The following is a 25,843-nucleotide window of genomic DNA, read 5'->3' on the forward strand; positions in this document are numbered from 1 at the left end:
AAATTTAAACCCAGGCAGTCTGCCTCCAGAGCTGGCATTCTTAATTGTTCCACTGCAATGCTTTCAGTTCAGGGACTTGAATGGATGTGGAATTTATTTGGAAATACTGAAAGAAGAAGACCATAAAAGGGACTGTCAATGGGTAAACTATTTGCTTACCACCTGGAACTAAAACCAATCAAAATTCCACTTGTGCAGATTTAGAAGGAAGCTCTAGGACTTCCCTGGTGGCGCAGTGGTTAAGAATCCGCCTGCCAAGGCAGGGGACGCGGGTTTGAGCCCTGGTCCGGGAAGACCCCACATGCCACGGAGCAACAAAGCCTGTACGCCACAACTACTGGGCCTGTGCTCTAGGGCCCGCGTGCCACAGCTACTGAGCCCAAGTGTCATAATTACTGAAGCTTGCGTGCCTAGAGCCAGCTCTCTGCAACAAGAGAAGCCTCCGCAATGAGAAGCCCCTGCTCGCCGCAACTAAAGAAAGCCCGCGGGCAGCAACAAAGACCCAACACAGCCAAAAATAAAATAAATAAATAAATTTATTTAAAAAAAAAAAGAAAGCTCTACTGCTTTCTGCTCTCCCACTTATTAGCTTGGTGACATTGCTGGCATGTTACTAACCCCCATCTTGTGCCTCATTTTCCTCATCTATAATGTGGGGATAATAGTACCGCCTCACAAACTCATAAGCTCATCACTGAGTGCCCCAAAGTGATCATTAACATTGAAATCCAACTTAATTACTTAGTTCATATAACACAGCCAGAAGAGACAAGTTATAGCATCACTGGGTTTATAATAATATATAAGTAAATCAGAGCCACACCAGGGAGCACAAGAAGTTGGATTTATTGTTTCTGACAACTGCATAGCAACTTTTAGTTTGCTCATATTCCCAGCATCACAAATCTGAAATACAATTTTGCTCCTCAGTTACAAACATATACTCTGAAAAGTGATTAGGTAGCTTTTAAAAAATCATCATTATTCATTTAAGAGAGAGTATCTTAAAAATCTTTGCCAAGCAAGATATTAGCTTTACCTTTATAAATCTCTGCATAAAATGAAAAACAAATCAAGGCATACAAATTTCATTTTGTTCTATGTTTTTAAATACCATCCTTTGTTTCCCTTAAAAGATTTTGATCTATTCATTCAAAAGTATTCTGAAGCTCTACTGCCTGTTTAAGACAGAATGAAGGCATTTTAGAGCATCTGAACTAAGCACTGTCTTGACTGAACCGAAGCAGGAACTCAATCAGGGTCCTCGTGGGCCTCCCAGCCATGCCTTTGCGCAGATAAGGAACCTCATCTTTGTTGGTCATCACACCTGCTATGTCTAAATGCGCCCACTTAGGATGAGTCACGAATTCTTTCAGAAACGCTGCAGCCGTACATGCTCCTGCAGATCTGAAGGGGAAGACAATAATCAACATTTAACCCCATGTAAATGTGCACTGAACGTTCTATTAAGATCCTCCATTCCTGCTAAGTGGCTTCTATGGCCAGAGAGCAAAGTCAAGCTAATGAGACCTCTTAAGATGTTAACCCAGAAACCACTTTCAAGATTTTCAGACATAGCTTTAAGCATAAAGGATAAATTCTTTTTCCTACGGTAATGACCATATTTGCATCTCATTCCCTTACCATTTGCTTAAAATGACCTTTAGATTTGAAAACATGCAAGATTTTGAGAACCAGTTGGGAAATACCTTGAAAATAAAAGACAGAAATTAGTGCTTACAAGCACTACATCAAAAGAAAATTGGACAGCTAAACCTTTTGTGAAAGAGGATTAAACTGAAAATGGTCATTCTGGCAACCAATGATGACTGTAAAAATGTACTTTTATAGCTTATTTTACATACCTATATTTTCCAATGTTATTAACATCAGCAAGCTGGCAATCTACAACCTGTCTTGTGTAATGTTCAAAGAGAGGCATCCTCCAGACACGGTCCCCCGTTTCAATGCTGGCCTAAAGAGCAAATAGGTATGCTAGTTGGCGGAGGAGATGAAGCAGGTTCTGACCTGTTACTCTAAAACATGATGCAATACAACAGATTCCAGAATTATTTCAGTTAGTTAAAAGGTTTACTTAAGAATTATAAAAGAAGCCAGGAATGTTGTCAAACAGTCCCGCAAATCTGTAGGGCATCTGCTAAAATTGTCAAACTAATATTATGGGTCTCAGTTTAAATGAATAAGCTGGTAACCTGTAGCACAGACAGGCTTTGCTGGTTTGATTTGGCCAGACCTCCTAAGATAACGTGACCTCATTAATTCATGTAATCATTTACACATTCATTCATCCATCCATCCATCACCTACTGAACTGCTGAGCACCAAGGTGTTGGGGATATAAAGACACTTAATAACTGAGCCATCAAAGGGCCCACAGGCTAGTAGGAGAAACAGATAAAGGTTGTTTTAATACACTGTGGTCAAAGGTGAGAGCCAAAAGTGAAAAGTCAGGAAGCAGCAATATAAGCTGCTGTCTTGAGACTTGAGTAGTTATCAGAGGAACCCACCAAGGGTTGAAAGCAACTGCCTCCAGGAAAAGAGGCTGTAGGCTGTATAGACGCTGACTGTCATTTCAGTGTTTATGTACATATAACTTGAATTTTTTAAAGAAAATTAAATTAAAAAAAAAATCAAAACCAACAACAACGTTGTGGACGGTAGCGAGGGACACTGGACACTGGGTGCCTGGCACAGAAGAGAGGCCCCACAGCCTACCTGAAAGGAGACAAGGGGGCTGAGCTTCTCCCTGAGGCTGGGGACGGTAGAGGGGGGCTTCACAAATGGTGAGATGACAGAGGTGAAAGGGAAGCAGTTTAGCGTGGAAGGACAGTTTAGGACCTTAAACCACATCAAGAATGTATTCCGGGACATTTTGTATTTGTTTCTGCTGGCACATAGTAAGCTTGCATTAATTACTTGTTGCAAGAATGAGGTGCCAGATGGAGCTGTTTCATAGCCAAGCGGGATGCACAGGGGCTGGGCTGCAGGAGAGATGGGAGCTCAGCAGAGACGAGCCAGCTGAAGCCAGGGGAGTAGACGGGCTTTCCGGTGAGGACCATGCAGAGTCAGAACATGTGGCCCGGGACTGAAGGCAACCAAAGGGGCAGACAAAGGAAAAAGCTGGCCAAGGAGGCTGAAACAGAAGTCAGCGAGGAAGGAAACCAGAAAAGATTATCGTGGAAGCCAAGAGCAGGGTGTCACCAAGACGCCAGAGGTACACGCTGCCTCTGGACAAGCTAAAGGAGGCTAACAGAGTGGCGTCGCTGGGCAAAGCTGATGGCAGCGAGAGCGGGGGGGCGGGTGGTGGTGACGGGAAACTGTTTGGAAGAGGCTGCTGTGAAAGGGCTGGGAGGAGGCACAAAGCACAGCTGCAGAAATCGTCCTCACCACCCGCAAAGGGACAAGGGACGCGGGTGAGCCCTATCTACATGCTCCCCTACTTGACTCATGACCCGTATTCCTTAAAAGGCCATTCCTTCTTCTACAAAGCTGTCCTTGTAACCTTTTCTACATCAGGGATATTTTAAAGTTATTTTCACTTCATTCTGAAGCTGCTGGAGGAGAGGAGGAATATAGCATCATACCCATAATTTTGGAGCATTTATAGAAAACCACACTGAATCGAGTTTATTGAATTTTCATTTCAAAGGCAAATCTACAACATAAAAATCACTTTAATGAAGAAATATAGCATTCTAAGGCTAGAGTAATTAAATCATCTCCATAATCTAGGTCTGTATGTGTTATTCTTACCTCAAATAGTTTGTTCCACAGCCAGGAAGAATTGGTAAAGACCCCAGTGGCACCAGACCCCAAAGCTATGTCCATGGCACCTGCAAGACACAGCCCTTCAGGTCAGCGTTCAGTCTCTTCCGGCGAGACAGGTTTCTCTGCTGCTATGCAGACCAAAACTTTAGCCATTACCCTATTTTAATGTCTCCCTCATTTTAGAAAATAGATGATGTTGGGAAATCCTTGCTGTATATATTTAATATCTTTCTAGTTTCTCAAGCTAGAATTCACCTTCAATTATTAAGGAAAATGAAAAAAAAGCAAACATCAAATATCACCAATAATCTCATCCCAGGGATAACCACCACATATTTTTAATATTTCTTTCCAGATTTCTTCTAAACTTAAAAAAGAAACATAATTAAGACCACACTGTACATGTCCAATAGGTGCTCTTCCTCTTATGCTTTAAACGTTTATTCTTTTATAAACAAATTCGTTGAAAGTATTCTTAATGACTTTAAAAGCCCACTGGGTAGAGGTACGGGCATACCTCGTTTTATTACACTTTGCTTTACTGCATTTTGCAGATACTGCATTTTTCACAAACTGAAGGTTTGTGGCAACCCTGTGTCAAGTAAGCCTATCAGAGCCATTTTTCCAACAGCATTTGCTTACTTCGTGTCTCTGTGTCACATTTTGGTAATTCATGCGATGTTTGATACTTTTTCATTATTTGTTATGGTGATCTGTGATCAGTCTTCTTTGATGTTACTACTGTGACTCGCAGAAGGCTTAAATGATGGTTAATTAGCATTTTTCAGCAATAAAGTATTTTTAAATTAAGGTATGTACATTGTGTTTTTAAACAAAATGCTACTGCACGCATAACAGACTACAGTGTAGTATAAACATAACGGTGACCCATATGTAAAAACCTGTGATTCCACATGACATGTGGGCAACTCTGTTTGGGTCCTTGTCCCTTGGGGTTTTGTTACTCTACCTCCCAATTATATCTCAAACCGATTCACTTCCCTTCACCATGACTGCTACCACCATCATCTACCACTGGACTATGGTAATACTTTAAAAAAACAAACAAACAAAAAAACCTTATTGTCAAAAACTTCAAATATACACAAAGCAAAGAGAATAATGTAATGGACATACAAGTAAGACCCATTAACCACCACAAACAATTATCAAGTCACAGGCAAACTTGTTTCACCTACACTCTCAGACCTGACAGATTATTCTGAAGCTAAACGCAGACACTCATCCTTAACAGACATACTTACACATCCACCGGAGTCAACAACCAAACACCGTTCACCAGCCCACCTGGCCTGCCAGCGTCTCCTCGGCCCTTCTCCCTTGCACTCAGCACGCTGCCGGCCAGGGACCCTTTCACAGGGCAAATGTGATCCCACAGTCTCCACTCTTAGCTTCCTGCTGCACTTGGCTCCAGACTAAATCCTGCAACACGCCAAGGCCAGTGGGGGACTGGTGCCTATCAGCACACAGGTCCCGAAAGTCCCCACCCAGCCATGCTCTGCTCCTCTCGGCCCCATTCACCGCTGCCCCCCCCACACACACACACCTCAAGAGGTGCCTTCGCTCTCCCCCCTCCACCCGCTAACGCCACCTCCTTCAGATCCCAGCTCAAGCAGCACTTCTCAGACAAGATGCCTGACATCTCAGACCTGTCAAATCCCCAGATGCACCGGCTCTCACAGACTCCTTTTCTCACCGCTCCTCTGTGCTGGTCAGTGTGAGGATCTGCTGAATGCCCCGCCCCATGGGACGCAGGCCTCACCTCTGTCCTGACCCACCTCTGTATCCCCAGACATCCGAAGGGATTAAACACAGGCCGACTGTGTCAACAATCATTCATGGCATCCCCTATATCCCAGATACTACGATGGTTGCTGGTTACTCACTGCCTATGGTCTGTCTATATGATTGCGGGGATACACACTCATTAATGCTTTACTTTTCAAGTTAGTGGCTTTTTCCATACTTATTCACTTGTCCTCAAAACATTCCTATCAGCCCTGTAAGAGTCTTGCATCAGTGTGTGAATTTCTCAAAGAGAAGATGAGCACTGACTGCAAACAAGAATGTGATGTGATATCCGCTCTTAAAGGAAGAGAAAATGGGAGACAAATATTTAATGTGATCCAACAGGGATCATGGCTCTAGAGATGATTTCATTACATACTTCAGAAAATAATCTATTTTCTACATAATTACAGAACTAGTACCACCACCAACTTCGGAATTACCATTATCGGGGGAATACCTTCCATTTTCTTTTACAAGGTACTTTTGAAGCTGTATACTGAGGTGCTAACTCATCAGTGTTACCAGAATTTCTCAGAGTATGGAAGGAACATCAAAGCTCCAAGGAAGGTGCTGATGTCACCACTCTCGTTCCATCCTAAATCACAGGCATTAAGAAAATGAGAGGTACCACGACTGAACGGCACGCCCTGAGCAGTCGCTGCTCCTACACTCTGCTACAGGCCTACCCTTCAAAGGTCAGTAACATCAGTCCAGTCTCTACCAACCAGGCACAACAACCCGTATCACCTTATTTAATTTTCACAGGCACCCCTCCTGCCAATGACGTGCTATTATACCCCTTTTACAGACGAGACAACTGAGACATTGTCAAAGTCACATACTATTAAGAGGCAGGACAAATTATTTTCTCCTTCTAAAGACTACGTTCCTCCTCCTGCTATGAACTTGGGGTTGGAAACTGTTTCTCATCCTCCCCCTTTGAATCCCAGCTCCTGGAACTCAAGAAGGGGCTCAGTAAGTTATTTAGGGAACTAAAATGAGCCATCAACAGCCTTCAGCAAGGACAATGGCTGGGGTGATTTGAAGGCTCCCCCATCAGGTTGCCCTTAGTTACTTGGAACCAACTTTCCCACCTTCTCACACCCTCGGGCTTGGAAAAAAAAAGAGGGTGGAGGGCTGTGATTCCTCATTTACAGAAAGGGTGTACTATCACCCACCTCAGCACTGCCCCTCAAACACCAGCCCCAGAACCTCTGTTGTTCAGCTTAAAATGTTTGCTGAACTGAAAAGGGAGACAAAAGACCATAAAAATACTATAATGCCAGCTTGAAAAGAGGATTCTTAGCATATAAATCTGTGGACTATTGTTAGAAACACATAAAAGAGAAACATGAACTGACTTCTCTTAAAGTAAAGGCTCACGTGACCAGGGGAAGAATTAAAACCAAAGGATAAAAAATGATCTGAATTTTAATCTTAAAAAAGATGGAGACAGAATGAATTCCTAAAAAGAGAACTGTTGGATAAAAGATTATGAACACTGGGTTTCTGCAGTAAGGCAATGCCCACTGTCGTCCCTTTAGGCATTTACTCCTACTCTACAGAGCCGGTGGTGTTGCCTGCCGCGTGCAGGCGCTGCATTAAAGAGGCTTTCCAGAAACTCCCTCCAGTCTTCACAACTCTGAGAGACGAACAGACTTGTCCCCAGGTACTGATGCTCGGGGGTGTCAGGGAATCAGCCCAAGGCTGGTGGACTAGGAAGTAGCACAGCTGGGAGCCACCCCTGGGTTGGCCTTAAAGCCAGCAAGCTTCACACAACACATTACATGGCCCCGCCTCCGCTACATGAGGACCTTGCCACCTCCATCCCCAGTGTTATATTTCTGTATAACCTCAAGTACACAAAGTTCAGAAAACACTTAGGGGGCATTAGATGCGTTACGATTAATAAAAATAACTACTGATTTTGGAATTTATCACTAATCTTTTCAGACCTGTATCAAACAGCAATCGTAACAGAAAACATCGCTAGTATCATTCATAGACGTCGTCGCTGTGGATGGGCTGACCTGACCCACTTGTTATTTCTTTACTTAAAGGTACAGCCTGGGATGTTTCAAAACAACAAGGCTAATATTCAAAGCAGTTTACAACTGCAGAACAATTCCTCTGGTGACAGATATTTGAATGCAAATGGAGCGAGCCAGGTTTCAGCAAAATAATGCCCTGAGTACACTGTGTGCACTCAATGCCAACAAATGAGACCTTCTTCAAACAAAAGCAGGAAAAGCACGTTGTCTGACCTGTCAAGGTGGCGGCATTGATGATGACCTTTGGGTTAAAAGTGTGTGCGTAGCAGAGCGCATCAGCCAGGATGAGTCTCCCCTCGGCATCAGTGTTATCCACCTGCAAACAGGAAGGTCAAAAGAAAAAAAAAGGGTAAGATGATACAAATAATGAACATAAAACCTAGACACAGCTATGTTCAATTTAAAAGAAAACGCTGGTGTGATGTTTGTCATCGAGTATCAAAAACATACTACCATTAGAATGGGAATAGTATATTTACTCTGAAGAGCAAATGTAATTTAATAATCCCTGTATCAGAGCTGATAACCAAATGCTGATGACTTTGGAGGCTGAAATAAAGAGAAGTGTCTGGTTCACTTTACTATTAAGTTTATAACAGGAAGGGAAAAAAATATCAAGATTTCTGAAAACAAAAAGGCTAAAGAGTTTAGGAAAGAGACATCGAAGCAGCAGCCTGGATCTCCAGACCGGAGAACTCTTGCAACTTCAGCAACTTCATATCTATTATATCCTTTTCTTTTAAATAGAGGCTCAGTCGTTATGGGCAGTGTGTGTGTACATGCATACACGTGCCCAGCAGACGACCTGCTGCCACATCCCCAGATGCAGCACCCATGATGCAGAATGCGTTTTCCACTCGAATGAGTTGCTAAATGGAAAAAGTTATCACGTCGAAGGTGAATCTAGAAAACAGCCTGCACTTTTACTGCTTTTCCCTGTTCTGCAGGGTTGGCTGCAAATTCGTGGTAATTTGTGTGTACAGCATTCAGGAAGTAGGAGGAATAGTAAGGTAGGAAAAACAATCTTAAAGTTCCCATGAAGAAGTACTTTTGACTGTATGAAAAGCTACTCATAATAAAGGCACTGGCCTTCCCTACAGAGCCAGTGCTCTGCACTCGTTCAAGATGTGTTGATGTGGCTATGCTGGGAGTCCTTCAGAAAGAGCAGAACTCAGAGGCTGTGTCTTCTACCTACAAACCTGTATGGTCTTCCCGTTTTTGGCTCTAACAACATCCCCAGGCTTGTTGGCCTTCCCGCTGGGCATATTTTCACAAAGAGGGGCCAAACCTGTCAAAAAAAGAATATATGAAGGAACATGGAGTGTGCTAGGTCCAAATACACCACCCATGGGACCTAGGTCATCAGCGGGCCCTCAATAGATGCCAGTCACAGACACCACTTCGACCAAGTGATCGAGTTTAGCAACACCAGTGACCCAGGTGACATTATGCGCACCAGCAACAGGAAATACACGTCATTCTCTCCAAAGAAGTCTAACCTGATTCTATTGTGAAGAAATAACCAAATAAATCCGAACTGTAGGACATGGCAAGACGACCTTGAACCTTTAAAAACTGCCAGTGTCACGAAAGAAAAAAAAGGGGGGCAGGAATAGGCTCTAGATTAAAGAAAACAAAAGAGCCATGGTGACCACACGCAAGGGGTGATCCTTGAGTGGCTCCAAGATTTCAAATACAAATAGAAATAAATAAATGCGTGTGTGTATAGACACACAGATAAAACAAACATTTTTTTGACAACTGGGCAGTTTGAATTTGGTTACTGTATCAACCCCTGGAAATGATAATGGTATTGTCATTACACAGAATGCCCTTGTTCTTAGGAGACACAAGCAGAAGTATTCAGGGGTGACGTGTCGTGATGTCTGAGACTCACTTTCAAACAGTTCAGCAAAAATGGAGGAGGAGAGGGAGGGGGCATGTCAGACAGACCCGGGCTGCAGTCCTCCCTTCCCATGCAGTGGAAGTGACACTGCGCAAGTCATTCGACCTCAGTCCCCGCTCCCAGCTCCCCCTGACACATGGCAAACCCCCAGCATTGTGTCTTGCATCCTGCACTACAAAAATCGCCTGCGTACTGAGCACTTTTTCTGTCCCAGGCATTTTCTGCATGTCGAGGCACTTAATCAGCCACAACCCTATGAGGTAATCGCTACCCTGACTACTGACTGAGCATTTTCCATTGGAGTTAACCGCAAACTTACGTGCCCCTGACTGCTAACCACTTTTTGCAGAAGTAAAACAAATCAATTCTAGTTACAGCCCACAACGCAGAATACATTTAACTCTGCCAGTTCAGACAAGATAACACCTATCTCAGCTAAACAAACATCTTCCACTTGATGAAAACCTATTTAAAAACCATTTCTTGATCTTTTCAGATTAGAGGAAACCATGTTTGTTGTCTCCGTTCTACCATTTGACAGGATCCCAGAAGCTCTCCAAGACACCCTCCCTCTCCCGCGCACCTACGACGTTGATGGGCAGGTCGAGCTTGGCAGCAGACACGATGGCTGAACAGATAGTGGCGGCTCCTCCCATGTCAGCCCTCATGAGGTCCATGTTTGCCGCCGCCTTGATGGAGATGCCACCACTGGGGGGAAAAGGACAAGGTACCATGTTAATAGCAAAGAAGGGGGCCAGGACCATTTCCCTAAAAAGAACGTGTAAGCTGAGGGTAAACTACCACATACAAACGCCAAGAAATTTCCAAATTGGGAATCAATGATTTCAGCATTGAAGAAGATAATATTGTGGTTTTTATAAAAGACACAAAATAATTCCAGAAATACAGGTGGGTATGTGAGCTCATTTTATTTCTGTATGAATGAAATTTAAGCAGTGCCACTGGAAACATGACTACATCATGCAGTCAACACTGCTCAAATCCCATCTGAACTCCTGACACCTAGGTAGATTTGTCTTTTCAGCAAATTTTATGAATGGATCAACTTATTGAACCTGAACGTCACAAGCTGTTGGGGAAAGCTGACAAGCTCACAGAAGACCGGGAGGACCCCTTTCAACTCCTAGGAAGACACGAGAGAACTCGTTCTGACACCCCCAAGGTGTGCTGGATCCTGCAGACAGCAAAATACAACCCAGGCACGAGGAAGATGCTAGCCCAAAGCCTCGAGACAGTGCCCAAACACAAGAGCTGAGAAAGGTTTCGATTACCAAGAAACCCAAGCCACCGCCCCAAACAGACTTCCTGAACTAACTAGTGACTTTTCTGCTTCCGGTTTATAAGAACCCAGAGCCACTGGCTCTGCAGGCTGGGCAATGAGCCAGGGGTTTCTACTCTGAGTTCTAATTGGATTCTGCTGCTGACTTGCCTTGGTGAGAGAGTCAACTCCTTGCTCTGACATCTGCTCACCTTAGAAATCAGGTCCTAATTCTCATTCACCTCCAAAGCAGTTGATATTTAAATCTATTTTTTAAAAATTTATTTATTTTATTTATTTATTTTTGGCTGCATTGGGTCTTTGTTGCTGTGCGTGGGCTTTCTCTAGTTGCGGTGAGCAGGGGCTACTCTTCGTTGTGGTGCGCAGGCTTCTCATTGCGGTGGCTTCTCTTGTTGTGGAGCACGGGCTCTAGCAGTGTGGGTTTCAGTAGTTGTGGCTCGCGGGCTCTAGAGCGCAGGCTCAGTAGCTGTGACGCATGGGCTTAGTTGCTCCACGTCATGTGGGATCTTCCCGGACCAGGGCACGAACCCGCGTCCCCTGCATTGGCAGGCGGACTCTCAACCACTGCGCCACCAGGGAAGCCCGGCAGGTGGATTCTTAACCACTGTGACACCAGGGTAGCCCTGCACTTGATATTTAGATGGCTGTCATTTACACCTAGAATTAAAGATTATCCACTGGCTCAGAATAAGAAAAGAAGTACACTCCTGGTCCAAGAAGTCCAGACATAACCCCATGGGGGCAAGGAGAGCAAGCTGGTGCATGAGGTTGTCCTTCTATCTACTTCTAGGCCACTTCTGCTCAGGGGGTTCCACTCTGTGTATAGGACTATCATTCTAAATAACCATTAGTCAAAGGTCAGCAGTTATCTCTACTCACCTTTTAGATTCCCCTCCAATCCATCCATTTCTTTTCTCCTGCATCCATCCAAGTTGAGGCTACCACCATCAGTCATTCAGATGTTTCCCTGGCTCCTATATATATTCAGATGTCCCTAAGCAGTCTTACCCCTTCACTTCATTACCCATACAACTACCAAACTTTTACAAATAGATGCAAAAAACAAAACAAACCAAACAAAAGAACCTCAATGCTTTTTATAAGCATACACAAAAATTAAAATGGATCACAGCCTTAAAAGCTAAAACCATAGACTTGTCAAAGAAAACACAGACTTGGCATAGGCAATAATTTCTTAAACAGGGCAAAAAAAGTATGAACTATAAAATTAAAAACTGATAATTATACCTCATTAAAATTAAAAACTGCTCTTCGAAAGGCACCACTTCAAAAAATGAAAAGGCAAGCCTCACAGTGGAAAAAAAAATATTTTCAACGCATCTGTCTGAAAAAATGACTTGTATCTAGAATATATTTTTTAAAAACTTATAACTCAGTAAGACAAACACTCCTATAATAAAGGGCAAAAGATCTGGACACTTCATGAAAGAAGATGTACCAATGGCTAATAAGCACATAAAAAATGCTAAACATCATTAGTCAGAGAAATGCAAAGTAAACCTCAAAGAAATACCACTACACACTCCCTGAGTGGCTAGAACTAGAAAGACGGACACCATAAAAAGCTGGGGAGGATGGAGAACAACTAGAACCTTGTACACTGGTGGTGGGAATGCAAAATGGTATAAGAACCTTGGAAAACTTTGGTAGTTTCTTATAAAGTTAAACATGCAGTTATTACACAACTCAACTCTCCTTTCCTAGGTGTTTAACTAAGAGAAAGATAAACATATACACACATAAAGGCTTCTAGATGATACTGGCTTTATTACTAATAACTCAAAACTGGAACAACCCAAATTTCCCTCAGCAATGACTGGATAAACAAATTTTGGTATTTCCATACAACGGAATATGACTCAGTGATATAAAGGAACAGATTACTGATATGACCACAACATGGTTAAATCTCAAAGATAATATGCTGAGAAAGAGGCCAGGCATAAAAGATTCCACATAAATGAATTTCTGGAAGAGGCAGAACTAATCTACAATAACAGAAAGATGACTGGTTGTCTGAGGTGGGGTAGGGGAGAGGACGACTGCAAAAGTGCATCCCCCCAAAATTCCCCAAGGGAGTTTTTGGGGTGTCAGGGAAATGTTCTGTTTTCATGACAGAGGTGGTTTGCTGCATGGGTGCACACGGTTGTTAAGCTCATTGAACTGAACACGTAATGGGTGGACTTTACTGTATGTGTAACTCTCACGTCATTCTTTCCCTCTGCTAGACACCCCTCGGTTACTTCCAACTGTTCAGAGTCCAAAATCTAACCAGGCCCAGAACAACCCAGCTTCTGCCTATCTCTCCAGCTGTGCCTCGTCCCTTCCCCCAGTCACGTTCTGTCACGGCCACTCTGGCATGCTTTCAGTACCAGGAATTTCCCCTCTTCCTTCCCACCCGCAGCCTCCACCGGGCTCTTTCCCTGCCCTACTCCCCGCAGAACTAACTCCCTTATCCTTCACATCTTAAGCTAAAACTGTCATTCCTTCTAGGAAGCCTTCTCTAAACCCAGAAGACTAGGTCAGGCCTACTTGCTTCATATTACCATAGCAAAAAATTCAAGTACAGATTTAAATGAACAATAAACTTCACCCTAAGCATAAATGTTTCAATTAAGATATTAGCTCATGATAGTATAAAACCATCACAATTAGCAAGATGTTTAAAAACAGCTTTCATTCTCTTATTTTTATCTGCTGTAGTGTTCTATTTATTTTTATTTTTTTATTTTCTTGGTTGCATCACGCGGCTTATGGAATCTTGGTTCCCCAACCGGGGGTCGAACCCAGGCCCCAGCAGTGCAAGCGCCAAGTACTAACCACTGGACCGCCAGGGAATTCCCTGCTGTAGTGTTTTATAATACACACTTTAATACAACAGTATATGCATGTAACATAAATTAATATGCGTATTTTGAGTGGTATGAGCTCGAATCTTTTACTGATGGGCTACATAACGAAGATCGTTTGGAGACCAATGCTTTAAAGGAGAGAACGTGAACCAGTGGATGGAAAACACAGGAGGCATTACAATCTGCTAGTACAAGGAAGACCAGCCTGGAGGCCAGATCTGCCCAGGACAGAGGCATCACAGTGCCTAGAAACACTCCTGTAAGGGTGGGATTCATTCACGTTTCAGATGGAGTTCCTGAATGGGTGCAAAAACATACTAGGGGACATCAAGATTTTATGATCTCTAGCAGCATTTTCCAAAGCAGTTTCTATGAACCTTGATTTCCTGAGATAAACGTTCCCTTCAAAAGGAAATTAAGATGTCAACTATATTTATATTTCAATTTAAAAAAAAGGAAATTTAGAAAATGCTGTATTTTATACCCCCAAGAAGCCCTGTAATTGAAACAAAATAAAAAACAATTTGTTTTATCTAACCTAGTTTTTTGATCAAGTAATCCTTTTCAAATCTCACATTTAATTAGCAACCCAGAAACTAGTATTCAGTAGCAAATGCTTTCCATGGGAAATACTGACTCAGATCATCTTTTCGAACTCAGCTTCTCCCTGGTTGAAATAACCAGAGACAGCTTCCAATGCTAAGGAACACTTATGGTTTAAGGAGATTAATGAAAGCTAGACTGGTCAGCAAAAAAAGTAATCTCAAGTAAGCAAAGGGAAGACAGCATGATCTACTTGGAAAGCTGCCTCACCACTATCTACTTGGAAATCCTTAACATCCACACAGGAGAATCAAAGAGCATGATGGAAATATTTTAAGACATTTTAAACACACAGCTGAGTTTGACTTCCCATTCTATTAGTTATGGGGCTTTGAACAAATTATTTAACCTGAGTCATGGTTTCCTTACCTGAAGAATGTCTGCATTGCCTAGCTCCTAGGCGTAAGATCAGGGCTAATATATGTAAAATGCCTAGTAGAGCCTCTGACACACAGTAGGTGTTTTGTAAGTGGCAGCCTAATATATTTAAAGTTACATATAAGATCTGACCAAACACCATGCTTCTGAACCAAATTACACACCAAATAATACAACAGCATACAAAGCATTCACCAAAATACAAAGCATGGATGCAGTAAAGAAGTACCTGTCAAAGGTAATCCCCTTCCCAACAAACACCAAGGGAGGTTCACTTGCATTGGGGCTGCCTTTGTAGTGAATTTCCAGGAAGACTGGAGGCTCTTCAGACCCTTTGGCCACACTGAGGAATGATCCCATTTCCTGTTCCTCAATCCAAGGCTTGGGTCTATAGAGCAGAAAAGGGAAGGAGTAAATACATGTTGCTATCTCCATTTCAATAACTTAGAATAACTCATCCGTGTGTAAAAAAGTATAACAGACAAGCTCTAAATACAGACACGTTAATGCTTCAATTATCACCTCCTATCTGCTTTCTGTATATTCTTGGGAGAGTCACTTGATTCTGAGTCTGTTTCCTCATCTATAAAATGAGATCAATGACACCTCCATCAAAAGATTAGCTATAGAATTACTAAGAGAATTCATGTATGGTATGCAATACAACGTCAGGTAATAGTGCATAGTCAATAAACAATTATTACTTGATTTTTTTCCCCAAGCCACTCACGTATTTCTAAAGTTTTAATTTAAAGATGAAATTAGGAAGGCTCTGAGACCATAAAGGGTACTCAAAGATAGCTGAGGAGTCCACTGATTTATTTTTGGTACTTCTGAAAAAGACAAAGCAATAGCCAACCAACCAATCAACAAACAAAGAACCAACAAAACTACACTCCATTGATTAGACTGAACTACCTATTTCTTTGCTTTTATAGAATTGCTGGAATTCCATCTTTTTAATGTTGTCACACTATTTCTCACAGTTTGAGATGTCTGATTGAAGTGGGAAAACTAGTTATTACTTAATAAACACGGGATCAATGGGGATAATTTAATGGGAATAGTCCTTAGTGCCAACCAGAAGACAGATGCCACATCGCTATTCCTCCTAGGCTGGAGGCCCAAAAGGGCTTTGTATTGCTTTCTGGCCACAGTAACTAGGCCAGGGGAGAAATCCTACCCTGCTACAGACAGACCAGAAACAACCTCATTCAAGGAACGCTCCTCCTGCACCTGCCTAGACACTTGTTGAAACTATTAATCTAGGACGTCACTGTAGAGAGAGGGCCACCCAACTTCAGAGGGAAAAGAATATAAAAATGGAAGGTATGACAATTAAAAAAAAAAAGCTTCAAAAGAAGCGAGGCCATATAATGTGGGCACTTTTATTCACAAATCCAGTACTTGATGTTTTATTAAAGTCATGCCCTTCTGGAAGTACAGTCTGTATTTCTTTGATTTACACCCACCTACGCGAGAGCGCGTTTGACGCAGCTGCCTCGGTTTAAGGGCTACATTCCGCCCGCCTGACCTGCCTCATCTCTGGCCGACTTCCCTTTGCTCCACCTCAAGCCATGCAGTTTCCCAAGGCCACTGCATAGGTACTCCTGCCCCGCTCTCCTGTCTGTTCACTTCTAAGCCACCTCCCTGACTCTGCTTAGGCACCACTTTTGTTGGCAAGCCGTTTCGACTCTTCCACAATCCTCCCTGGCTCTCTGCCCCTGTAGCATCCCCTGCACAGCCATTTCCCTGCCTATTCCTTCCTGCAAGGTCCTCAGTTGTCTGAGGACAAGAACCATCACCACGCACCTTTGTATGCTAAGTTCCCAGGCACACAGGAGGTGCCCTTACCGATAATGTGAGGCCACACAGCCACAGTCTGCGGACACGACATAGCTCTGGTGTCTCCCTAAATAAATCAAGGAATAGTCTTTACCAAGACACCTTTGTAGAGACTAAACATTGCTACAGAATATATAGCAACCATTCCAGAAATTTTATCAAGCTCCAATACTACGTTTTCTATAGATTATACATTTCCTTCGCTCTATCTAGACCACAGGGGTTTTCCTGAAAACTGCGAACTCTACTCACAACTAAATAGTGAAGAATCCTTTTAAATGGAAGTGCCCTTGAGAAGCAACTTTGATAGTAAAGGATTCTTTAGGTAAAGCAAATATCTGTGGATTTACTTTAATCATAAATCCCCAAATACTCAGACTTGGTTTGCTTAAAGGGTTACGGGGAGCCTGGAGGGGCAGCCTTTTACATCCAACAGCCTGGCTGCTGACAACGAACCTGAGGACGGTCTGGGAACACCAGTTCTGGTTATTTGATCTAGCTAACGGAATCTACCAGGTAGAGATTCTCATTCTATGCCAAGGAGGGTGTGCTCTGTTCTTCACTTACGTCAAAAAGAGAAAAGACAGAAAGGATTCACCAAAACAAAATACAATCTGCACACTCCTCAAAAAGGTTAAGAGTTAACCATTCAATGCAATAATTCAACTCCTAGGCATATGCCCAAGAGATAGGAAAACATACGTCCACATAAAACCTTATAAACAAATGCTCACAACAGCATTATTCAGAGTCCAAAAGGTATAAACAACCCATATGTCCATGAACTGATGGCCAAGGGGGAGAGGGAAATGAGGAGTGACTGTTAATGGGTACAAGGTTCCTTTTACGGGGTAATGAAAATGATCTAAAATTAGCTGTGGTGGTGGTAGCACAACTCTGTGAATACACTAGAAATTACTGAATTGCGTACTTTACATGAGTGAATTGTACATTCCATGAATTATATTTCAATAGAGCTGCTACAAAACACACACACATGTGCAGTGTGCAGTCACAACACTCTCAAAAGCAAAGCAAGGTATGATGGGAGAGACCTCAAACTGAGCCCTTACCCCCACTTGTATGTGGCTGCTGGTGGGTGACCTCACCTCTCCAATCTCAAGTTAATTCTCCTAAGAGCGAGAGAGCTGGATTTTAGGATCTCTGAGGCTCCGTCTGCCTCTAGCCGTAAGAGTCTATGACAGAATCCTGAATTACCTGATGTGGACCTCTGTTTTACTACTAGCACTTCTGAGATTCTTCTCGATAATTTCCGCAAATTTGGTTGGCGTCATCTCATTGGCAGGCGTCTCCATCAGGTGGCGCGCCAGGTTCTGCCCAGAAGCGAAGAGGACTCCCCTTTGCCAGGCCTCCTGATCCCCACTGGCAAAAGCAAGCACAAGGTCATCGTCAGACAGCCTCTGCGGAACACTCCCCACAGCCCAGCTAGGAGGGCTCCTGCCGAAGACGACCAGTGAAACGTGATGCACACGGGGACGCGGATTTATTCTTTGGGATCTGATCCAGGGGGGCAGCTGTTATGGTTTATGAAGTGTTGGAAAACACGACCCCCCCCCCCAGAGCTGAGCTAGAGGAAACCTAGAATCCTCACCTCACCTGTTGGCCTGAGGGACCTCTGGAGCCCTCAATCTACCCCCCAAATCTGACGGCAGAGGCTTCCACAAAAAGGCCTCTTTTACACTCCTCCAGGGTGTGACTACAGAGCAAGCTCCCCTTGCTCAGTCCTGCCGGGGAACGGAAGGCCTCCCGCCTTCTCCCTGCCTGGGTTGGGACCCTGAACTCCAACCCACCAGAGGGCAGGGCCGGCTTCAGGAGACAAAGGACGTGGGTGAGCTCTCCACGACCCTGGCTCTTCTCCTGCACGACAGGAATTGACACGGCGCATGGACAGGCAGGACAACACTCATCACTTACGGAGTTCACCATGGGACACACCCTTGATGGGTTTTGTCTTGCGATCGATCGTAAAAGCCCCATGAAATCCGAGCCACAACTCTACTCAACCAATGAGGAAAATGAAGCAGAGAGAGACTTCAGTCACTTCACTGAGGTCACCCAGCCAGGAAGTGGGAGGCAGATTCAAAGCCAGGCTGACTGGTCGCAGGGCCCTCATTCTTACCCACTACATCACAGCTGCCAACCACCGGGAGGGACCCCCGCTGTCCTCCCAGCACCGTCTCCTGAGGGTCCCACACTGTCTGCTCCTGAACACAGAATAGGGCTGGAGTGTAGCTGGTGCTCAATAAATCTGCTCAAAGATGAGTCTCCCCACTAGACTAGGAGGGCAAGGGCCGGATCCCTGCGTCTGCGTATCTCTGGCGTTTAGTACAGGGCCCGCAGGCACTGGGTAGATGGAAATGATCTGCATCAAAACCTGCTGGGACCCGTCTGTCATCTTGTTCCCTCCCTCCTCAGGGAGCCAACCAGGTATGGTTTCCTAGGAACCAGCAAGCACGGAGGGGTCTAGAGAGTCAGGGGGGAAAAACACACAGGACGAAAGCCAGGAGCAGAATGGAGGCACAGTCACCAAACTCCTAAAATGGCTAAGGCCATGGGAGAGCCACAGACAAGCTGCACGGCAGTGCCCAATGCTAAAAGGCAGGTAGCTCATGTCCAAAAGGCCCTGCCATCAGCACGCAGGGAATGGGCCTGGTCCTGGTTTTGTTCCATCACCTTCCATGGAGCTTCACTGACACGGCCACCTTCTTTTTCTGCTTCAGGTCGTCATACTCATAGAGCCCAAGCATCGCTCCTTCCGCAGCCGCCTGGGCGTCTCCGCAGGGGTCCACCTCCACGGACGAGATCTCCAGGTCCTGAACCTGTCTGCACCCCGCTTCACAGGGACAGAGGAACCAGAAAACCGGAGTCAGTCAGGGACACCTCTGAGGGCAGAAGGCAGAGGCCTGGGGTGGGGTCCTGAGAAAACATCAGAACTGGAGTTCAAATCCTGGCCCTGACACTTGACTTTTCTGAGCCTCCACTTCCCCTTATGTAGAGTGAGGACGAGCACACACCTCACAGAGGGTGGGAGGACAGACTGATGGATAAAATGACTAGTCTAGCACCTCACAAAGCGGGCCCTCAAGAAGTGGCTGCTATCACTAGTATCACTTCTGAAACACTAGGGTTTCCTGATGAAGCGTCCCAATCGCCGGGAGCTTGCCACATTAAAAATGACATAGAAGGGCTTCCCTAGGGTCACAGTGGTTGAGAGTCCGCCTGCCAATGCAGGGGACGCGGGTTCGTGCCCCGGTCTGGGAAGATCCCACATGCCGCAGAGCAGCTGGGCCCGTGAGCCATGGCTGCTGAGCCTGCGCGTCCAGAGCCTGTGCTCCGCAACGGGAGAGGCCACAACAGTGAGAGGCCCGCGTACTGCAAAAAAAAAAAAAAAAAAAAAATGACATAGAAGTGATAACACTGAAATTACACCCAAGGAACTGAGCAAAGTCCATTATTAATACAGCATTTATTAAGATCAGGTCAGCAAAATCTCCCTAATAAAAGTTATGAAATAATCTCCGAACATGAACTTTGAAAGTACATTTAACAAGCAAATATGATATACACGGGGTCAAAGATCAATCAAGCTAATTATCACCACCTCAGCAATGATTTCAAAGCATCTTTAACCAGTCTCCGTGGTGACGGCCTTGTCCTGCCGGTCAGCTCTGAAGAGACCCAATGGCACCTACCTCAACTTTCGAACTGTCCACGTGACGAAACTGGGACAGGCTTGCACCTTTGGTAACTAGTGATACAAGCATCCTGCCCTTGGCATCCATTTTCTCTGATTTGTAAATATGATGACTCCACGTGATTTAAAATTTGAGCAACGGACTTCCCTGGTGGCACAGTGGTTAAGAATCTGCCTGCCAAGGCAGGGGACATGGGTTCCAGCCCTGGTCCAGGAAGATCCCACATGCCGCGGAGCAACTAAGCCCGTGCGCCACAACTGAGCCTGCGCTCTAGAGCCTGCGAGCTACAACTACTGAAGCCCACATGCCCTAGAGCCCGTGCTCCACGAGAGAAGCCAGCGCAGTGAGAAGCTGCGCACCACAACGAAGAGTAGCCCCCACTCGCCACAACTAGAGAAAGCCTGTGCACAGCAACGAAGACCCAACACAGCCAAAAATAAATTAAAAATAAATAAATAAATAAAAATAATAAAATAAAATAAAATTTGGGCAACATGAGGGCTGCATTCCAAAAAAGGGAAAAAATCACCCACCAGGACTTTCTGGCAAAACAGAGCTCTAAGGCCGATACTGCAAGAGGGAACAAGTGGTCCTGAAACCCCCAGACACAAGCTAAAGAAATATAAAAATAAAATTCCACAAGCTAACCTTCTGTATCTAAAGTAAAGCCAAGCATGTTAGGTAAGGGAAACTGAATATCTGTTCAGAGTTATTTGTGTGAACGTGAGGGGATGGTGATGGAAAGAGGGGAGACATAATCTGACCGAGTGATCCTTAGGAATCTTTACCAACATTAAAATTCAAAAGTTAAAGAACCTGCTGCAGCGGCCCTGATGTTCTCCTTGCCTCCATGCCAGTTTTCCTGTTCGTCGACTCCGGCTGTCCTTTTGCCGAGGCCAACCACCACCACGCTGGGGAAGTCCTGTTCCAAAAGATACATGAAATCAGCTGCTTTACGTCTTTAAAGCATCCACTTCCAGCACGAAATGGCACAGGAGCTTGCACACAACCCCCTAAAGCGCTGCACGGGACAAAACCCTCCACGAAGTTTGCTTGTTTTATTTTTGTAAGCCCTGTTATCTTGGTTAAATTTTATAACTGTGTTGCAAAGGGAGAGCGAGGATAATCCTGCAAATAACTCTGCTGTGTAAGACAGGGCCACTGAACCAAGAAAGCCTGCAGACTGAGGAATACAAGAGATGCAGTACTTTTTGACACCAACTCGCCTCTTTACAATGTTAACCAATACTTGCGGCTTAATCCTGGGATAAAACGAACACATAATCCAATACAAAATTTTCTGCCTGACTGGTCAGCCACAGTACTTGGCACATACAGGTGCTAACTCAGGGTTTGCCACATAAACCTTATTTTCACCTCATACCTCATGCAGACCATAAAAGGTTCGGGTTTTGCCTGCCTTCAGGGGTGGTCCAGATCTGCAACAAGAAGAAACAGTTGTTTTAAAAATTATAGTTTGCTCTGCTCCATTAAAAAGTGACATAAACAAACCTTTAGCATTATTACAGTATGCTCTGATGCTTCTGCAAATTTGTTACACTTATGTTTTTATCAAATACAGAATTCTCTCAGGCCAGATTTCTCAGATGCAGCACTTCTAATTCTATCTCAAAAACTTCCAGATTAGATTTAATGCCAACTACAGAAAGCGATGCCGTGGATGGGTAATGGAGGGGAGAGCTGAGCACTGGATGGAGGCTGACCTCAATCTTAAACCTCATAAAAGACGCAAGACACCAACCTAAGTGGCTGACTTGACGGCAGTGTGTTCAACCTGGAGGTTTTTTGTGATTTATCTACAGATGGGATACCAGGCAATTTAAAAACAAAGCAGGTGGCAACGCACAATTACAGCCTGAGGACCGGATGCCCTGGTACCTCGCAGTCAGGAAGGCCAGGCTGTTCTGTACTCGTACAGGTTAGCTTTGGGGTTAATGAACTAATCAAGGCAGCTGAAAGAGCTGCCTACTGGTGAAGGACTGGTATAAATTGACAGGCGATGCAAATTCTGTCATTCAATAATTAGACAATTACTCTAATTATTAGACTACACCTATCAGATGCTAATAGGCTATCTGTAATCCAAATAATATACAGTTGCAGTGGCCTATGTTGTCACCTCTGTGTCTGTTAAATGTGGCCGGCAGCTCAGAAGGACTTGGAAACCCCAATGCTTCCCTACCTTCCCCAGACCCTGGCTAATCCAAGAGTGGTTAGAATCTCAGGCCCCACCCAGATTTACTGAACTGGAATGTGCATTCTAACTACACCCCCAGGCGATTCACATGTCATTTAAGATCTGAGAAGCCCTTGAAACTCAACGCTTGCAGCCTCCTCAGCCTATTCTGAACCAGCCCAGGCTGTTCCCCACAGGTGAAGGGGAGTTAAAGAGGTAGAGAGATGGAAGGTGGGAAGGGGGTGGGGAGAAACAAACGGGAGCCAGGAGGGTGGGCTGAGGAAATATGGTACTTTCCAGATCCTTCTGGGTCAGCCTCTCACAGAAGTCTGTGGTTTGGTTGAAGCGGCCTGACTTCCCAGAACTGTGGACCCACCCAATACTGAACCTGAAGTACCAATGTGCATTCCACAGACACATACTTCCACTGAGAAGATCCCAGACAGTGTATTTCCATGCATTTTCATCCACTAATAATAAAGCACAGAAAAGATATTCTCTTTCACTTTCAGGGCATTTTAAAAACTGGAACCCACAGATGAATACTTACATGTTCAAGATTTCTCTCAGCTTTCCAGACACCAATTTATTAAAATTCTCTCCTGCGCTTGTAAACTGGGGCACATCATCTTCTTTTTCTTTGCTATAGACTCCTAAAACAAGGCCCTGAAAACAAGAGAAAAGGTGAATACAATTAGAGTAGATCCCTGAGAGGGACTCAAGGGTTCCCAAATTCCAGAAAGGGCTAATCATTTCAACAAAACCGTGTCCCCCTCAAGGACAGAAGAACAAGTCCAAAACAGCAGCAGGTGCTGGGCAGTCAGCTACCATCACATACTGCCTAAATGTTTCAAACTCCTGCCGATGCAAGAGCGCAATTACTACCTATCCTGGTCTTGATGGTCCCTCCCAAGAGCTTTCACAACATTGAGGGCTTCCTTCACTTTCAAATAAAAAAGAGCAGAAAGGTGCTTTAAGAAAACAATTCCATTGTAATGAAGTCAGATCTGGAAGGGGTTCAGAACATGCCACCCCAAAATATGCCACTCTGGCATATTGATTACTTTGAGGTGCAGGCAGCTGAGAAAAAGCAGATGCAGGAAGGGCTCTCCGACCACCCCCCCCCCCTTCCTATCTAAAAGCTGGTCATAAAATTTCCCATGAGAACGCTTCTCTCCCTGTACCAGGAAGAGAACATTCTTATCACCATAGACTGGGAGTCAACACCAAACAAACCTACTAAAATAACCCTTATCCTCCCTTTGTTTCCCCCATATATTTCCCTGTCTCTCAACTGAATGCCCCCAGGCTCCTTTGCCTTATCACATCCCCACAATTTCCCCATCTCTGTTTAAAAAGGTATATAAGCTTTCGGGCTTATAGGCTTCTTCGGGTCTTCATTTCCCTTTTGAAGATTCCCATGTACACATAAAAATATGAAATAAAACTTGTATGCCTTTCTCCTGTTAATCTGTTTTATGTCCATTTCATTCTTAGGTGCAGCCCTAGAACCTTGGAGAGTAGAAGTAAGTTCTTCCTCCCCTACAAGCTTCAAATGCAAATCTGCAATACTCATTCCAATAAAGTCAATGGCTGTACTTGCCAATACTAACACGTACTCTGGCCAACTCATAGGCTGGAAGAAAGGAAAAGGATGCACCTTCACCGGGAGGGTCGGGCCAGAGCATTCTGTCCAGCACTTAGCGGCTTACCCTTTCATCTCCTTAAGCTCCAGGCCCCAAACATGTGAAATAAGGAAGTAAACCTAGGAATCACTATTTGCCTTTGCACAGCAATTTATGACTTTAAAAATGTGTTCTGACTTAGGGCACCTCTGTGAGGTGGAAAGAAAAGTAGTCTTCTTCGCATCTGATGGATAAGGAAACTGAAACCTGGTTTGACATACTAGCCCGTGTGCAACAGAACTGGTCAAGAACCCGGATGCCTTCCCTCAGGTCCTCTGTCCTTTCTACAGAATCACACTGGTACTTAGACCAAATCATGTCCTGTCCTTTCCATCAAAGAAAAATAGGCTTCCTCGGGGTTGGTAACCTTCCCAGGTTCTAACTTACCCAGACTGCCCACTGTCTGGGATTCCAGGGAACCAAGTAGGGAACTGATCAGACAGAACACGGATGTTACCTGAGTAGGATCTATTTCCATAGTGTTGAACAGACTGGGGGACAAGCTTCTGGTCCCTCGGCCATCTGTGATTCAGGGCGAGGCCAGAGTTCAAGCCCCATCTAGAACACTCCTAGCCAGGCACAGTCTTTCTAGTCCTCAAGCGTGACTCCCACACATGTGCTCCTTCCGCCAAGCCGTTCCCCTTTTCCAGATCCCCCGCGACCGAACAGTGACCCTCTTCACAATGTTTTGGAGCTCAGTTAGATGGAGGAGGCGCCTCTTCTGCAGGACACTTCTAATCTCACGAACAGATGGGTCTCCCTGCAAAGCCCTTTTCCCTAGAGAGACATTTTTCTCTAGAAACCCTTCTAGTGACTTTACTCCCTGAGAGCCTGTCTCTTCCTGGCCTTTAACTTCAGCGGGGGAGGGAGGTCTTGGTGCGGAAGCCGGGGCCAGTGATTGGCCGACTCTGGGACCCTAGAGGGCATTTCACCTCACCAAACTTGGGCATCCTCCTAGCTAAGGTGGGAACAATCCTGGCGCCGTCCTTCCCTGGGTTACTGCGAGGACTAAACAAAATAATGAAATAAGGGCACGGCACAGAGTGGGAGCTCAGGAAACGGGAGCTACGGCTATCATTCCCTCGCGCGCAGAGTTCGGGTCCTAGCACTTTCAAGCAAGAGAAGGAAGAGCGCACCCTCGGCACTAGCCGGCTGGAGAATACTGGGGGGGTCTGCAGCCCCGCGCAGCCCGCTGCCAACGCCGAGCTCCGCAAAGACACGAAACGTTTCTTTCTAGCCAATGTCTGTAACTCGGCTCAGAAGCCCGGAACAACGCGGCCCTGACCTGACCCGAAGTCCCCGTGGCCCGCGGGAAAGACTCGCGGCGGCTCCGGAGCGAGCTGCGGCCTCTCACCTTCGTCATGTCTGCGGCGGCTGGACCGGGTCCCCAGAAATGCTTCACGCTCAGATGTCGGACGCCGAGTCTCGCGGCAGCCGGAAGAGGCAGCAAGAACATCTTTTCGGCTCGGCCCCCCCGCACCGCCCTCCACCGAGCACGTGGCGCAAGGAGGGCGAGTGCGCGCCTGGGAGCCCAGCTTTCCGGGTTGGGGGGGTAAGGGGGGTAGGTGGGCGGAGGGCGCGCGCCTAGGGGGCGGGGAAGGTGCTAGGGGGCGTGCCGGGCGTGCGCCAGGGGCGTGGCGGGAGGGCGTCGGGGGCCGGGGCTGTCGCGTGAGGGCCAGCGCGGGCGC

At 45.2% G+C, this 25,843-nt stretch overlaps 1 protein-coding gene across 1 annotated transcript; it reads right to left on the bottom strand.

The window, feature by feature from the left end:
- Positions 1–828: 828 nt before the first annotated feature.
- Positions 829–25,675, bottom strand: LAP3 (leucine aminopeptidase 3). The gene is made up of 13 exons (XM_060148456.1): positions 25,510–25,675; positions 23,021–23,136; positions 21,658–21,712; positions 21,090–21,195; positions 19,252–19,411; positions 17,776–17,940; positions 14,942–15,100; positions 10,142–10,266; positions 8,852–8,940; positions 7,866–7,968; positions 3,775–3,854; positions 1,866–1,975; positions 829–1,407 (listed from the first exon to the last, which is right to left on the bottom strand). The coding sequence occupies exons 1-13, from the start codon at positions 25,609–25,611 to the stop codon at positions 1,218–1,220; spliced, it is 1,560 nt and encodes a 519-aa protein (XP_060004439.1). The 5' UTR covers positions 25,612–25,675; the 3' UTR covers positions 829–1,217.
- Between the last annotated feature and the right edge of the window lie 168 nt (positions 25,676–25,843).

Source organism: Lagenorhynchus albirostris, chromosome 4 (genome assembly GCF_949774975.1).
Source record: "Lagenorhynchus albirostris chromosome 4, mLagAlb1.1, whole genome shotgun sequence".
Lineage (NCBI taxonomy): Eukaryota > Metazoa > Chordata > Mammalia > Artiodactyla > Delphinidae > Lagenorhynchus > Lagenorhynchus albirostris.

Bases quoted from the DNA above. Each gene is read 5' to 3' on its own strand.
- LAP3 (XM_060148456.1), bottom strand. From the start codon at position 25,611: ATGTTCTTGCTGCCTCTTCCGGCTGCCGCGAGACTCGGCGTCCGACAT. The intron at 10,267-14,941 runs GTACTTCTTTAC...TTTTCCCCCCAG, and splicing joins AAGGGGATTACCTTTGACAG to TGGTGGCATCTCCATCAAGG. The intron at 7,969-8,851 runs GTTTGTAGGTAG...TCCTGTTTGCAG, and splicing joins AAAACGGGAAGACCATACAG to GTGGATAACACTGATGCCGA.